The following is a 14,490-nucleotide window of genomic DNA, read 5'->3' as shown; positions in this document are numbered from 1 at the left end:
ATTGTACTTCAGTAAAGTTGTGAGCGATCCAAATTAGCCATAGTTCTCTCCGCCTCAGGGTTGCACGTGAAGATGTCTGTTGAAGTTGTAAAGAGAGTCCTTCTCATTAAATCCCTCCTCAATCAAACAGCTAGCACCGCCCATCCGACCAGCTCCTCTGGCTTCAACCTTTAACACTAACTGGAGCCTCTTTTATGATTGTCAGATATTTGGAATGTACATTTATGTTTCCTTGTAGTAGGAAAAATGACATTTTGTTCAAGTCTTGAAAGTTCCTTTTTGTTTTTGTGTGGCATTTCAGCATTTTAGCGCCCTTTCATCCAACCCTATTATTATCCTATTAACACGCCTCCACTTGACCAACAAGGTTTTACAAGCCCCTGTACAATTTGATGCAGAAATACCACCTTTTTTTATTACCTTAACAAAAACCCTGGGATCAAGCCCCGTTAGGACAAAATGGCGATATCACCTTAAATCAATCTTTTCATGTTGAAATGGATCATCGTCACGTGTAAATACTTTTTCTATACCAGCCGTGTGCTGTCACTTTGCATACTGTATATGAGCAGAATTGGTAACCAAAGTTTTATGAATATCGTTTGAGGCCACTTCATACTCACATTGTATCCATTGAATATCGTTTCAGCATTGTTTTACTTGCGGGTAGTATAGAATAAGTCAGAGTTGCTGTCTCTTCTAAACTGCGGACTAAGTCCAAATCCTTTCATTGCTTTTGTCTTTCAGGCAAGTTAACGCTGTGTGCTCATGCAGTAATATGTGTCGGTTTATCACTTTGTAAAGAAATGTAAATTATATTTTAATATGAAGCCAAAAAAAGACACTTAACTGGCGCAGCATTTGTCAAGTCTAACCCGTGACGTGTTTGCCTATATACTGTTCTTTGGCGATCTAGCAGTGAAGACTTTTTGCAGTGTTAAGGGTTTAGAGACTGTTTTACAGGATGTTTCTATACATATTTTGTTCGTCCCTACTCTGCATATGTCTCCCTGATTAATTCTCTAAGTGTAAGCAGCATTTAAATACTAAGGTGGAAATAGTCACTCGTGCTTAGTGAATCACTCCACTGGGACTGTGTGGAGGCTAATCTCACTTCTTGGGACACCGACGAGCCAGTGTTGACACAGCACGTTTAGATGAGCCATGGCAGTTGTACAGTCAGACACTGTGTGTGTGTGTGTGTGTGTGTGTGTGTGTGTGTGTGTGTGTGTGTGTGTGTGTGTGTGTATGTGTGTGTGAGAAATGTTATCAGTCCTGTCATCGTCTTGGACGTGTTGTCGAAGCACTTTTCAGTAATGTAATTCACCAGCCGCCATGATGTTCAGCATCTATCTTCACATCGAACTTGTCCAACAAAATCAAATCTAACAAATCTGCAATTACTGTGTCTGATGAACAGTTCCTTTATGATGAAGCCTTGGCCTGATAGTTGTGTAAGACTTGTGTCAGTAACACACACACACACAAACACTTTGAAGGGTTTATCCCAAAGTTATGAAGGAAATTGTTTCATCTCACAACTACTTTTTGTGTCACTCATTACTATTCAGTGTCAAGGACATATATGTGTGTGTGTGTGTGTGTGTGTGTGTGTGTGTGTGTGTGTGTGTGTGTGTGTGTGCGTACCTCCCTGTCACAAGAACAATAGACTTCTGTACTTATGAATGGTTCTTTGTATTTAGTTCCTTGATTCAATGTTTCTTGCCTTTCTGCAAGTCAAAAATGCTGTATTTATTACATGCCACAGCGCTTATGCAATTGTATAATCCTTTTGTTTTATTGTTGTTGTTTTTTTACCTTTTGTGTTCCTTATCGTCAATGTAAATTGTTGTCAAAACTTTTGTGGCAATGAAAAACTTCTGCTAAAGGAGATTTTCTGTACTTTTTGGACAATGATATGGATTTGTGGGTAGAATTTTGGAAATTCGTTTCTAAGTGCTTTCAAGTATTTACTTGGCCTTATGTATATATATATATATATATCTATCTATGACATTTCAGAAAGGTATGTATAGTAATTCAACCTGAAATTGTTGTAAATAAATTATATATTGTTAATTCAAGGACTGGATCTCTCACTTGAAACTGGTGTTGCGCATAAATTATATAAAAAGGATATGTACTTCTAAATACTAAAATAAATTCTTTGACATGTTGGTAAATACTGTCACTCACCTTTGGTCAACATGGTTACCATTTTGAATAAAGGAATATTTAATTCAGACAACTTCAATGACTAAATGGCTATTGTAAAATTATTTATTTCTACATGGAAACATTGAAGGGATTCACTAGGGACTTGTTACAACAGCTGTTTGGGTAAAGTAAAAAATGTTAGGAAAAAGAACTCCAACAAAACAACAAAAACATGAGTCCATTGTCCTCGTGTTGGGAGCAGGTGTTGGTGAGAGCAAAGAGCAAAAACATCAGACAATAGAAAATATTACAGATGTGTTCAGCTCGGTGTTCTGCTCCAGCACTCGGCATTACTAGATTATATTTTAAAGTCCCACAGCTATAACAATACACTTACAGACCCATTATGAAGCAATATAAATACAAATTCAACCATGATTTGAAAGTACTCTAAGGAATAATCCCAATAGCATAGTAACGTGACAATAACATGTCCAATAAATGATAAGTCCAAAAGACTAGGCTAGAGTGAAACATTTAAAATAAGACTTTTCTTTTTGTCACCCACATCTGTGACCATTAAAAATTGGAGCGATTGAGGATTATTACATGACTCAAAATTACAGTTATTAACTACTTTACTTCTCCATCAGAGCACATTCTGCTGAGTGCTTCTGTGGAGAAGTCCAGTCAAGCGGAAAAAGGACACCCCTTTGTGCTCCACTGGACCCCCATTACATTAATAGTAAGCAGTAAGTGAGGCAGCCAGGTCCTGAAGGGAGCCACCACTTCTACACTTAGAACAGCAGGAGAGGCAGATCATTACTGCAATATGTAAGATTATTAAAAGCTAAATGACTCCTTCACCTTGCAAGATACTGACTTAATCTCACTTCAGGTTGAACAAGGATGAGATTAGTAGAGTTGATTAATTTTAAATCTAGATTAACTGCAGCTGCACTTTTTATTGTCCGATCTAAAAAAAAGGACGTATAGTCATCAGATTAGTGGTGACATGAAACAATTCCTTGACTACTTCCAGTTATACAACACAGCATTTGGTATTACAGGCAGTAACATGTGTGTCCTATTAAAGTAACAGCATGTGAAGGTAAAAGTAAGCCTCAAATATTGAAACAAAGTCTGTAGGATACACGGAAGGCTGAGTGTGACTCGCTGTGTGGTTGGAAAGAAGAGAAGTAGAATGTGTACGAGTGCCGGAGGGCGGAGTGGGGTAAAGAGCAGGGAGAGAGAGAAGCGTTACTTCCTCTGCAGATGAAGCTCGCTCTTTCACACTGGAGCGAAGGCATGGCCTTTGCACAGGGGCTTATCCTTCTTCGAGTAGAACGTCTTCCCCTCCAGGTTGATTTGACAGAGCTTTAAAGATGAAAGGAGACAGACAGACAGATTGGGAGAGGAGGGCACAGTAGATATCAGACCTTAACATTACCAATGTGAATTGACACACTTTTCAACTGGCCAGAAAGCAGGCACATATTCTTTACTTGACTGCTTCTCATTTCAGTTTTCTTCACAGAATGAGAGAGAGAGAGAGAGAGAGAGAGAGAGAGAGAGAGATGGAGAGATAGACTGCAGGTGACAGGTCGAGCGAGAGAGAGAGAGCTTGAGGTCCAGAGATGGAGGCAGATTTTTCAGGTGGCATTGTGCCGGGACAGCCAGAAGAGATGGGGCAAAGAGAGCCCACAGGGAGCCATATCAATCAAAATGACTTACAGCACAGACGAAGCACGTATCATGCCAGCTGTAGCCCAAGGCCTCCAGAAACCGATCGCCGGCATCAATCTTAAAGTCACAGCCATGGCATTTGGTGCCAAACATCTTCTCATAGTCTGAAGTGATAAAGGTAAGTGGATATGACAGACATCAATCAGAATAAAATAATGAAATTAATTTAAAAGGGCTTTTATCATCCTGTATATCAGGTCAAGCATCTGGCATGGCCTCCACAATCTCCTCATGTAAACACTTAACCTTTGTGGGGTGTTCTGGAGCACACAGTGTGAAATGTTAAAAAGAACTGAAGGCTTTTCCTCTTGAAGGAGAGTCATATCACACACACACACATAATGGAGGACTTGAATGACAGCAATAACGATGGATGAAGCTGTTTTGAAGCCAAGTGTTGGCTGCTCTCCTCATTCGATACTTTGCGTTTGTGTTATTTTGTCCACCGACTGTACATTAGTGCCTTTCCACAGTTTAAGGGAGGGATTACGTTGAGGGGAAATTGCTCCAGATACTTAACTGGATTTGCCAGTCCCTTTCATCACAAGGTCTCTTAGGAAAGTGTCAGGTTATAATGCTGCTCGAGAGTGAGTGGGTGAGAGCGGCACAGTCCCTGAAAGATGCTGAGGCAGCAAAATGTTTATCAGAGCTAAAGGCATTATTCAGAGTACGAGCACTCGGGTTCTGGCTTTGCCTCTGATAATCCAGCGATCCACGTCAGAGCCTCGGTACTGAGAGAGAAGCCCTCTGCCTAGCTAAATCATTTACAGCATAATAGAAGAACACACACCATTCATAAAGTTCAATAGAGAAATGTATGAAGTAAACTGGAGCTAAATAGATTACAGCAGATGAAAACATCCCAATGTATGATTGACTGTGGTACGTGCCAAGAGATTGATGATGTAGGCCAAACCCCACAGCAATAATACAATGTTTTACAAATAGCTTGATCAAAAGGTGCGCACACACACGCACACACACACACACACACACACACACACACACACACACACACACACACACACACACACACACACACACACACACACACACACACACACACACACACACACACACACACACACACACACACACACACACACACACACACACACACACACACACACACACACCTCTTTCTTTATTCAACAGAAACAACTATATAGAAAACGGACAGAGAGAGACATCTGAATCAACAACTGTCTGTAGCCTGAACTACACTGTTCTTAGCAACAGTGTGCATTTAAAGTAAAAGGATATGACATCTTTCATCAAACAAGCTCGATCACAAAGCTAATGCAGCATCGAGGGTGTCGGGTCTCACTGTGTTCATTCATGCACTGAGGGCCCCGTGCAGAGTTACGATGAATATGAAAGGCTTGATTCATGTGTTAACTTATACTATAGTCTTACACTGGTTGAGATGTTCTCACTTGGCATTGAAACTGATCAACCTGCACAGTGAGGATTTTCAGCATGCATTTTTTTGTTATCCTGTTACAGGCAGGCACTACCTTTAAAAAGTGCCTGCCTGTAATTCAGGTTTAGTGTTACATTGTTTATTCTAACTATTAATTACCAGGTTGAGGTGGTGTGTGTTTGAAAAGGACATTTCAAACAGACTGATCATAAGCATCAGATTCATGACATTGTAAAGCAATGTTGGACACACATTAATTTAGGAGCACATTTTAGCCCACAGCTGGTATCATTAACAAAAAGGAGCAGATCTGGGTGTGACTAAAGTAGGTTTTTGTCCCACAATTCCCCAAAAGAACTATCCATTTGTTTGTAATTATTTGCAATTGGTATATAAGGATAGGCCAAGGAATGGTCAAGTCGGGGAGGAAGGCAACAGCTAACCTCTTACCTTTCTCACAGTAGGGTTCGCCCTCCTCCATATAGAAGGCTTGGTTCCTGATTGCAGTCTTGCAGGCTGCACACTTGAAACACTCAACATGGTAAGTCATCTTCAGGGCATGCATGATTTCCTGATGGAGAGAAAAGGTTATACATTTGATTATTTAGAGCTTAGCTAGTGTTGCTGAGTACAGTGGAGACCAGATCCGTATATTCTTCTTCAAACAAGTCACAGACTACCACCTTTAAAACTGCAGCTCTTTTCGAATGCAAACTCTTTCCATGTTTCTGGCTTGTGTTTTGATTTTGCTTCACACAGAAGGGCAGTTCTTACCCCTGTGATCTTCTTTTTGCACTTTGCGCAGTTTGGAGCATATCGGTTATCGTGGCACTTGGTACAGTAGACGGACCCCCTCTCCTCGAAGAAGCCCCCCTCGTCCAGGACCGCCTTACACTGTGAACACGTAAACTCCTCCGGATGCCAAGAACGCCCCAGCGCTACCAGATACCGACCCCTGGAAAACACACACACACACACACACACACAGCACATCTGAGGCATTATGGAAGCTCTGCCACTTGAACAGGGAAAATAAGGACAGTTTCAATGGAAATGTCCGCACACGTCCAACAACACGCAGCAAAAGCTAACTGGTCCCAGTTCGAGTTCTCCTGGGAACTTTGTACCTTCACTTGTTGAGAAACGGCTCTTCTGTTTTCATGCAATAGTGACCAGAATAAGAACTAAGGTTTATCTGTCATCTGTGAAATGTGTGAAATGAGATTCAAATTATTTCAAAGTCAGCATAATGCGTGTACCCAGTGATTCAAAAGTGTCTCCAAACTGTGTTAATTGTGCTGACAGACTAAATTTGCAGGAGACATACAATCTGCCATTGCATATATTAACTGTGTTAAATCATGTGTCATTTATCTAAAAGGACTTTGAAAAGAGCAAACATCGAGAGTATTTTATTGTGCGGAAATTAATCAAACGGCCACCATTGATGCTGTGCTGGGTCTCACCTTATGATTTTGTTGCAGGCACCACATACCGGGGTGCTCCCGCTGTCCTCAGTGGCCTGCTGCGCAGCCTGCAGGATGGAGCTGCGGTTCTGCATAGGCGTCGGATGGGCCGGCTGCTGGTGCTGAGTCACAACTGTGCTGGTCTTGTCTGGGCGAAAGCGGTCGGCGAAGTTAGGGTCAGTGACCCACGGTGGTCGAGAGGAAGGGCCTGAACTGCCTGCTGCAGCAGTCTTGGAGCCTGGGCCAGAGAAAAACAAAACAAGGACATTTGTTTTGGAATCGCAGCACAAACTCAGCTGGGACTTTGAATTATTGCACAATGGGGACACTTTCATGTAATATTCACGCTGCCTCCAGGTGTATGTTGTAACAGTGTGTGTGTGTGTCACGTTGGCACTGCTGATGCTCATGTATTGACACTTAATAAGAATCTATTAGCACAACCTCTACTGGATGCTGCTGGGCTTCTTTATACGCATCAGCAGGAGCAGAAACTCACCATCTGGTTTATCTGCTGCCTGGGCCTTGGCAGGTGAGGGAGTTGGCTCAAGGCTGTGGAGAGGAAATGACTAATTAGAAAAAGCACACACACACACACACACACACACACACTTCAGTAACCATGGTTACTACTCAATGAATATCATGTTTGGATATCAGCAGCCAAGGCTGTCCATTAAATTGAGCCACAAATGACCTGGTGTGTGAATGAATTTAAGCATCAGCACGATTAATGTGAACCAGTATCGACAGGATTAGCATGGGCTTCTCACCTGTTGCGAAGACACGCCGGTTGAGTGTCGTAGATTTGGGTAAATGTTAAGGAAAATACACTGTAATAGAATTGGAATTGATTTGCAGGCCATTTTACACGGTAACACAAGCCTTCAATCAATCGCGCAATTAAAATGATCAATGCTGAACAACAGACACCGCGCAGCGCATTCGGTAAAGGCATTAACAAATGGTTCAAGAGCGACGCCTCTAATGAGAGCAATCAGAAAGCTGAACACCTCACATTGATTGACGTCACTCACAAGTAAAGTTAGAGAACGACAAACTCTGCTGTCAGGTTTGGATGCAGACGGGTTTCGCTTCGAACCTGCATGTGTTAAAATAAAGAGTCGTTTCTACATTTCAAAGTTCCGTTACCCGCAGCAAGCGTCACTATATTCAGAAAATCTTCAAACCATGACTGAGAAGCAAAAACAACTTCTGAGCCAAGACAGTGCGCTCTGGAGACGTCTCATCTTGGGAAAAAAATATAACACTGCCTCGGGCAGCCATCATGTTTATATCAGCAACCGTGCCATCTACAATACACTAATGAAAGACGATGCAATCATTTCTCATTTGCAGTGAAAAAGAAGAAAATGTGAAATGAATTACCCTGCAACAGCCTTGTGCCGCCTGAACCAGGTTAAAGTTAAAGGAGCATCAATTATACTTCTTGGGGCGACTGTGGGTCAGTGGTTAGCATGTCCGTCTTTCAATCAAGGGGTTGGCAGTTCAATCCCCGCCCTAGTCGATGTGTCCTTGAGCAAGACACTTAACCCTGCATTGCTACCCGTAGCTGTGTCTACGGTGTATAATGTAACATGTAAAGTGTCTGAGTATCTTAAAAAGCACTATATAAATTAAATGGATAAATTATTATTATTCTTATGTAGCCACACAACTAAACATAAGAAGCTACAGAGAAGGAGAAGTTACTGATTTAGAGCTGGGAGCCATCCAGCAAGACAACGAACAAAATCAGTATGCCATTTTCCAACAGCATACTCTGAATAATACAGGACTTTAAATTGCTTTGCAATAGCAAGAAGATGGCTTGAAGGGCTGGAAGTTGAATCTTTCTGAATTAAGGACGGTGAGATTTTTTAGGAAAGAAACGACAGCAAAACAGAGTAAAAGGAAGAGAGAAGGCTGGATGAGAAAGATGGATGGCAGTTGGGTCAAACAAAAAGGACCGAAAAAACACACAGACCCTGGGTCAGCTGCACTTCCCCCCACCAAACAACACCCTGGTCAACGCTGCAGGGCAACAGGCCTATGGCACCAGGCCCATGGCACCGACTTCTCAAACACCTTTGAGGTTTGTTTGGCTGCATCTCACTCTGGTGAAGGTTGCAGGTGCAAATTGGAGTACATCCTCTAAAGCTGCTTATTCCCAGCTGGAGTGGCCTGGATCATGTTTTCTTGCCATTTTCACCGTTTCAACATCCACCCCCCCCCCCTGCCCCCTTATGCAGGTGCAGAAGGGAGGGTTTTCTTTGCCTCCGACAGAGTTTTGGACATGCTGCAGAGCAGCACCCCAATTTTCCTAAGGAACATTTCCTTTACATTTCCCATTTACACCTCTGATTTGAGATACACCTGTTTTTTTCTGGCTCCGCTCCTGTGGGACCAGAGCAATAAGGCTAGTAGGAGGTTGTTGGCAGCTCAACATCCGGCAGAGAAAAGAGTAGACTTGGTTTTAGATGGAGCAAGAAGCCATTGACATGTGTGGAGGTAAATGTGACAACTGACCAAATATGAGACGTCTGAGAAGGCAGAGGGAGGCACTGCTTTTCTACAGGCTGCTTGAAATATATGCAGCAAGCTTTTTAAAAAATATGTTTTCAATTAATGTAGATTGTTTTTCATTACACGTGGCATTTTAAAGTCATATTTTTCTCTTCAACTACAAGACATTATTTGTTTTTACACTGCCTTGTTACCATTATTTGCTGAAATGTGTCCACATTGTTTTGATTGTCCTAATTTGACATCAAGTGTTTGAACACAATTATTGGTAGTTTAGGTAGTCACGTTATATAGTCACTTGTTTATAACTGTATAGTTGGTATTACTACCAGTACTTATAATATTTACTTACCAATGACTGAAGTGTAGCCCAACATTAATTTCCATTTTTTCAGTTTTCTGCATGCAAATACAAATATTAATTTCACTTTGTTTAATGCAACTTACTAATTTCTTTAAAATAGCAACCACTATGTAGTTCCCCGTTGCTGTAACATTCATTAGTTTGTCAATATAATAATAATAATAATAATAATAAGAGTCTCAATCACAAAAGAATAGGCAGCTTCATTCCTGGCCACCTGTAGGTGAAAGCCTTGTCCACAGACAAGGCTTTCAAAATGTCTCTCTTCCAGATATTTTTCATACATCCAAGACTGGTTAATACAATCCTAACCATCAAAACTTTTTACATCAAAAGATCTTTTCTCTCTAATAAAGGCCACTCTAACTGTGATAATGTTGGTCGTTTTATTAGGTATTAAATACTCTGATACTTTTATCCAAGACTAAAGGCTACAATTCCTCACTGTGCACCTCTGCACTTTATGATGTTGCATCACTTCATTAAAAGTAAACCTTGATCTTAGAGAAGGCCCATCATGTATTCAGATTGGCACACAAACTGAGAAAACCCTGCTTCTAAATAATAGTTGTTGTTAGTACACTAGTTAAACTGTTGCAAGTCAGCTTAAGAAAGAGAAGTACATAAAGAGAGTTATCATTTAAAGCTTGAATAATGAATAAACATGAAGAAAGAAACACAGAAGAAAGGACAGAGAAGCAAGAGTGGCTTTTTTTTCCAGATGTTTTATAATTTTTATGACAGCAGAAAAAAAACAAAGTACAGATTTATCTTCCTTTTCTTTCTTAATGGTTGGAGAAGCCTACGAGATGAGGGAATCACAAATGAAAACTCTATAGGATGAAGAACTCAATAAATAGAAACAGGCAGAGAAAGTGTGAGAGAGAAAGAGAGATCAAAGGATGGTCTGAACTTCACAATCAAAGAAAAATAACGAACAGAAAGGCGCTTCCCACTGCTGAGACCCCCCTTCCCACCGCTTAACTTGAAGTATTGCTGTGGGAAATGTAAATTAGGGCCACAGACACAATGGACCACAGTGCTGTCAACAATCATCAAGTCAGAGATTCAGAGGGAGATCTTACTACATCAGACGGATACACCAGTATGCAAGGTTCCACTTTGGGCTTTGCCATCTAGGCTATGTTTCTTCTACTTTTGGTTTGCGTTTCTTTTTCCCCCCAAACTTCTTTTTCACCTCATCTCTATCTGAAAGGTGAATTTGTTCACTGCCATTGGACGGTCAGCTATCTTCGGGCGTCATTGTCACGTAGTCGTTGCGGGGTGGCTATCGCCAGCAGGCTCTGCATCCCATGGCGTCTAAGATGTCGCTCAGGATTTGATATTGAGGGCGCGAGCAGACCTGTCGTGGTGCCAATCCCTCAGACGGGCATAGCGGGGACTCTGAATCTCAGTGAGGAACTTTTCCCTGAGCGAAAGCAACAGAGATATCAGAGATTGGCAGGAAGGAAAAAGATTGGAGGGAGAGAATAAATACAAATAGAGCATGAGAGCAGAAAGTGGAGCAAAGTGCACAAAAAGGTGAAAAAGTAGCAGAGAAATGAAACAGGTAAAACACCAAAGACCGAACAAGGGTATGATAGGCCCGGAAGGCAAATATCAAAAGTGAAAGAATAGTTTCACATTTTGGAAGATATGCTTATTGACTTGAGAAGATTGACTCTTCTGTGTGTTAAATACAGCCAGCAGCCAAGTGCTTAGCACAGAGTCAGGAAACAGCTAGCCTGGCTCAGTCGTTTCATCCTGGTTATTTAAACAAAACAAAAAAGTGCAAAAATATACAATGTAATGACAATATCGCACTACATCTTAGTGGGGACCAGTCATTTCCCAGAGTCTATGCTGGATGCCTAGCAACCTCGTGGTGATGACAAGATTCCCGGAAGTTATGCACTCGGCCGAGAAATAGTTAATTGGTGGCGGTCAGATATTATTACCTTTGAACAAAGACATACTAGCCGTTTCCAGTCTGTATGCTTACCTAAGATAATTGGTGGCTGGATACAAACTATAAAAATATCAATCTTCCCAAGAAAACAAAGTGCATTTACCCAATGTTCAATTCCTTAAAATAAAATGCTATGAATCAATAATAATCCAAAGGATGTACAGATCACACCACACATGCCAGTATTTAAGGCAGCAACATTCTAAGAAGCTATGTTAAAAACTTGAATTTCTGAAATAATTGCCAAACGACTTCCACATGCACACAAATGCACAAACACTGGAGACCAAGGAAACCGACGCATTCAAATCAACAAAACTCAAGTTTTTACCTGGACCTCTTCATGATTTCATCATCTGGATCCTGCACTGAGAGATCCAGGAGAGACACACATTAGCTTGCCCTCCTGATAAAGAAAGTGCTTTTCAAAGACAAACAGCTGATCAGGTGCAGTTCTTACTCAGCCTCAGTTGTAATAAACCTGTGCACCTGTTTATCAGACTGGTTACAGTCATGAGAAAATCGGTGTGACAAAAGAAAGCAGCCACCTGGCAGTTGAGGCCCCTCTACACGGCTAAAAAGAGAAAAATTAACACCCCGTTATCCACCTTTCCTGTGTCACTCACTCTGCCGTCACTATGGTGGGATCACAGTAGAGCAACTGTCCAATCACAGGCCTTCACCTACAGCTCATCTTGACTACCAGAGATGCCCACCCCTAACCCATCACTCTGTTGTCTCACTCTCCGGAGTATGCCAGGCCTGGTCCCCGACTTACTGAAGTCGGTGCCTGTGAGCTGGGCCAGGATGCGGAAGGAGCGGGACTGGGTGGTGCCGGTGCGGGGCTGCCAGTCCTCAGTGTCCTGGATCAGCCTCTTCTTGCTGCGGTCGTTGGGGATAAAACAGGGCAGGTTCTCCATCCTGAGGCCATGCCTGTACACACACCCAGCGGCAGCACACGGCAGGTGCGGTTAACACAAACCCAACAAGGGACTACCCACTCACACCAGCTAATCAGATGACATCCTGAACAGATCATGCAATACTTAATGCTCAGCATCACGGTCACTCAATAAGCGAGCTAATGGATAACCATTACTTAGATTTCTCATGGGCACACTATAGACGCTCATAAATAGACATTACCACAATAGAGATCGTATTCATAACTCTCATTAGAATCAATAGGAGAAACCTGCCCTAGTTTGTGAAAACACTTGACTATGTATGCTTTTATTTTGATGAGCAACTCAAGAAGCACAACAAAAAAATGATTTCCCTTTCCAACATGGTTGCATGTCAACTGCAGCATGCAATTATCATAAAGCAAGTAGAGGATGAAGATGAATGGTTACTAATAAAACAGTCCGTGTCTGTTGCATCTCTTTTCTGTAAACCGTATCTGTGAATCCACCAAAGAGCACCAGCTCTCTCTTGTTATATCCTGCACGGCCATATTAACCTAATAAGCTGACAAACCAGCCTGCATGCAGCTGCCCCTTACTTGTACTCATCACCATAGTAAGTCGCTTCACCCCTGTAGAATAGACCAAAGATTAAATAGATTGTATAAAGATGTCAGAGGAGAGACAGGCGATAGAAGACATGAATATAAAAAGAGATTTTGACGAGTTAAGAGCTTTTAGACATTGTGATGTTTATAGTTTTTCCCGATTGCGATTTAAAACTTGAGATGGTCAATTATTCAGTTTGACTTGTGAATTACTAGAACATAGTTGCATTGATTGTGGTGGAGCATGGGTTTCCATTGGAGATGGAAAAGCAAGTATCAAGATATGTTTATGTGTTTGTTTCCTCTAGACTTTGCCTTTTTCTAGTAAATTTTAAGTTAAGCTATTGAAATATAAAATATAAATATATATTTTTAATATTCATCAGAAATGCTCAGAACCAGTAAACATATACAACCAGTGAAGAATTGCAAACAAACCAAGAGAGGTCACAAGACAAAAAGGAAAGGAATTGTGTGTGAGTGTAAATAACAATTTAGAAAGGCAAACATTATTTTCTCTGGACGGTTACTGAAAAAAGCAATATACTAACTTGTCAAGAGCTTCCATCTGTAGCATTTAAAGAAAATAGAAACAGAAAATATCAGAGTTCAGCTTTTAGTTAAACTGAAGAAAAACACTGCACATCAATAATGTATATCGGTTGTACACAACAAAAATGCTGCAGGCTGCAAAAAACGTGCAAGAGGTGCCACAAGACATGCAGTTATTGTCAACAGGCCCTGAGAGAAAGACAGCATTGTTTGTGTGTCAAATCATCCATTGTCACCCTGACCCAAAACTACTGGCACCAAACCTTTGCCAAACACTCATCTCACCCATGGGCACAAATGCTTTACAGAGTTATGTAAATGGGAGAAGCATTCGCCCAAAAAGAAAGAAAAGAAAAAACCCTTTGCCTGATTCTAGTTTCTCTTGTGCTCTGAAACCCATCCACAACCATAACTGCCACAGCAGTGACGCTTCATGATGTCACGGTAAGCTCTGTGCAAACAACCTGTTTCAATACGACAGGTTAGACACATTAGACATATACTGTTTGCATCCAACGGTCGACCGTCTGGAGAAATTTAACAATGTCTTCATCAGAAGAGGGCTGACAGTTCTAATTAAGCTCTAATCTTCTCAAAAATGGCCGGAGGAATGGGGTTAGGCCATCTCCAGAGAAACTTCAACCATGAGAGCCCTCTCGAGAGTAAGCAAGTGTGCCTGCTTCAATAATCGAGCTGCTGAGAACTCAGCAGAGTTTGAGTGAGGCTAAATACAGCCGCTGGGCCACATCTCACCAATGGCTGCAGTCAGACCGT

General features: G+C 41.5%; 1 protein-coding gene across 4 annotated transcripts in view; it reads right to left on the bottom strand.

The window, feature by feature from the left end:
- Positions 1-2,264: 2,264 nt before the first annotated feature.
- pdlim7 (PDZ and LIM domain 7) overlaps positions 2,265-14,490 on the bottom strand; it is a 31,498-nt gene continuing 19,272 nt past the window's right edge. For 3 of the 4 annotated variants that reach the window (XM_034542770.1, XM_034542771.1, XM_034542769.1), the window contains exons 6-11: positions 7,292-7,344; positions 6,793-7,030; positions 6,101-6,281; positions 5,777-5,897; positions 3,892-4,007; positions 2,265-3,534 (exon numbers count right to left, since the gene is read on the bottom strand). In XM_034542770.1, coding sequence (XP_034398661.1) covers positions 3,448-3,534; positions 3,892-4,007; positions 5,777-5,897; positions 6,101-6,281; positions 6,793-7,030; positions 7,292-7,344 — 796 coding nt within the window. In that variant the 3' untranslated portion in view covers positions 2,265-3,447. Of the gene's footprint in view, positions 3,535-3,891; positions 4,008-5,776; positions 5,898-6,100; positions 6,282-6,792; positions 7,031-7,242; positions 7,257-7,291; positions 7,345-11,982; positions 12,020-12,429; positions 12,585-14,490 lie in introns of all 4 variants that reach the window. The other variant, XM_034542772.1, reaches the window with a different exon arrangement.

The sequence above is a fragment of the Cyclopterus lumpus genome, chromosome 10, assembly GCF_009769545.1.
Source record: "Cyclopterus lumpus isolate fCycLum1 chromosome 10, fCycLum1.pri, whole genome shotgun sequence".
In the NCBI taxonomy this organism is placed as follows: domain Eukaryota; kingdom Metazoa; phylum Chordata; class Actinopteri; order Perciformes; family Cyclopteridae; genus Cyclopterus; species Cyclopterus lumpus.
Note: the sequence above shows the minus strand (reverse complement) of the source record. Positions and strands in the feature narration are given on the sequence as shown.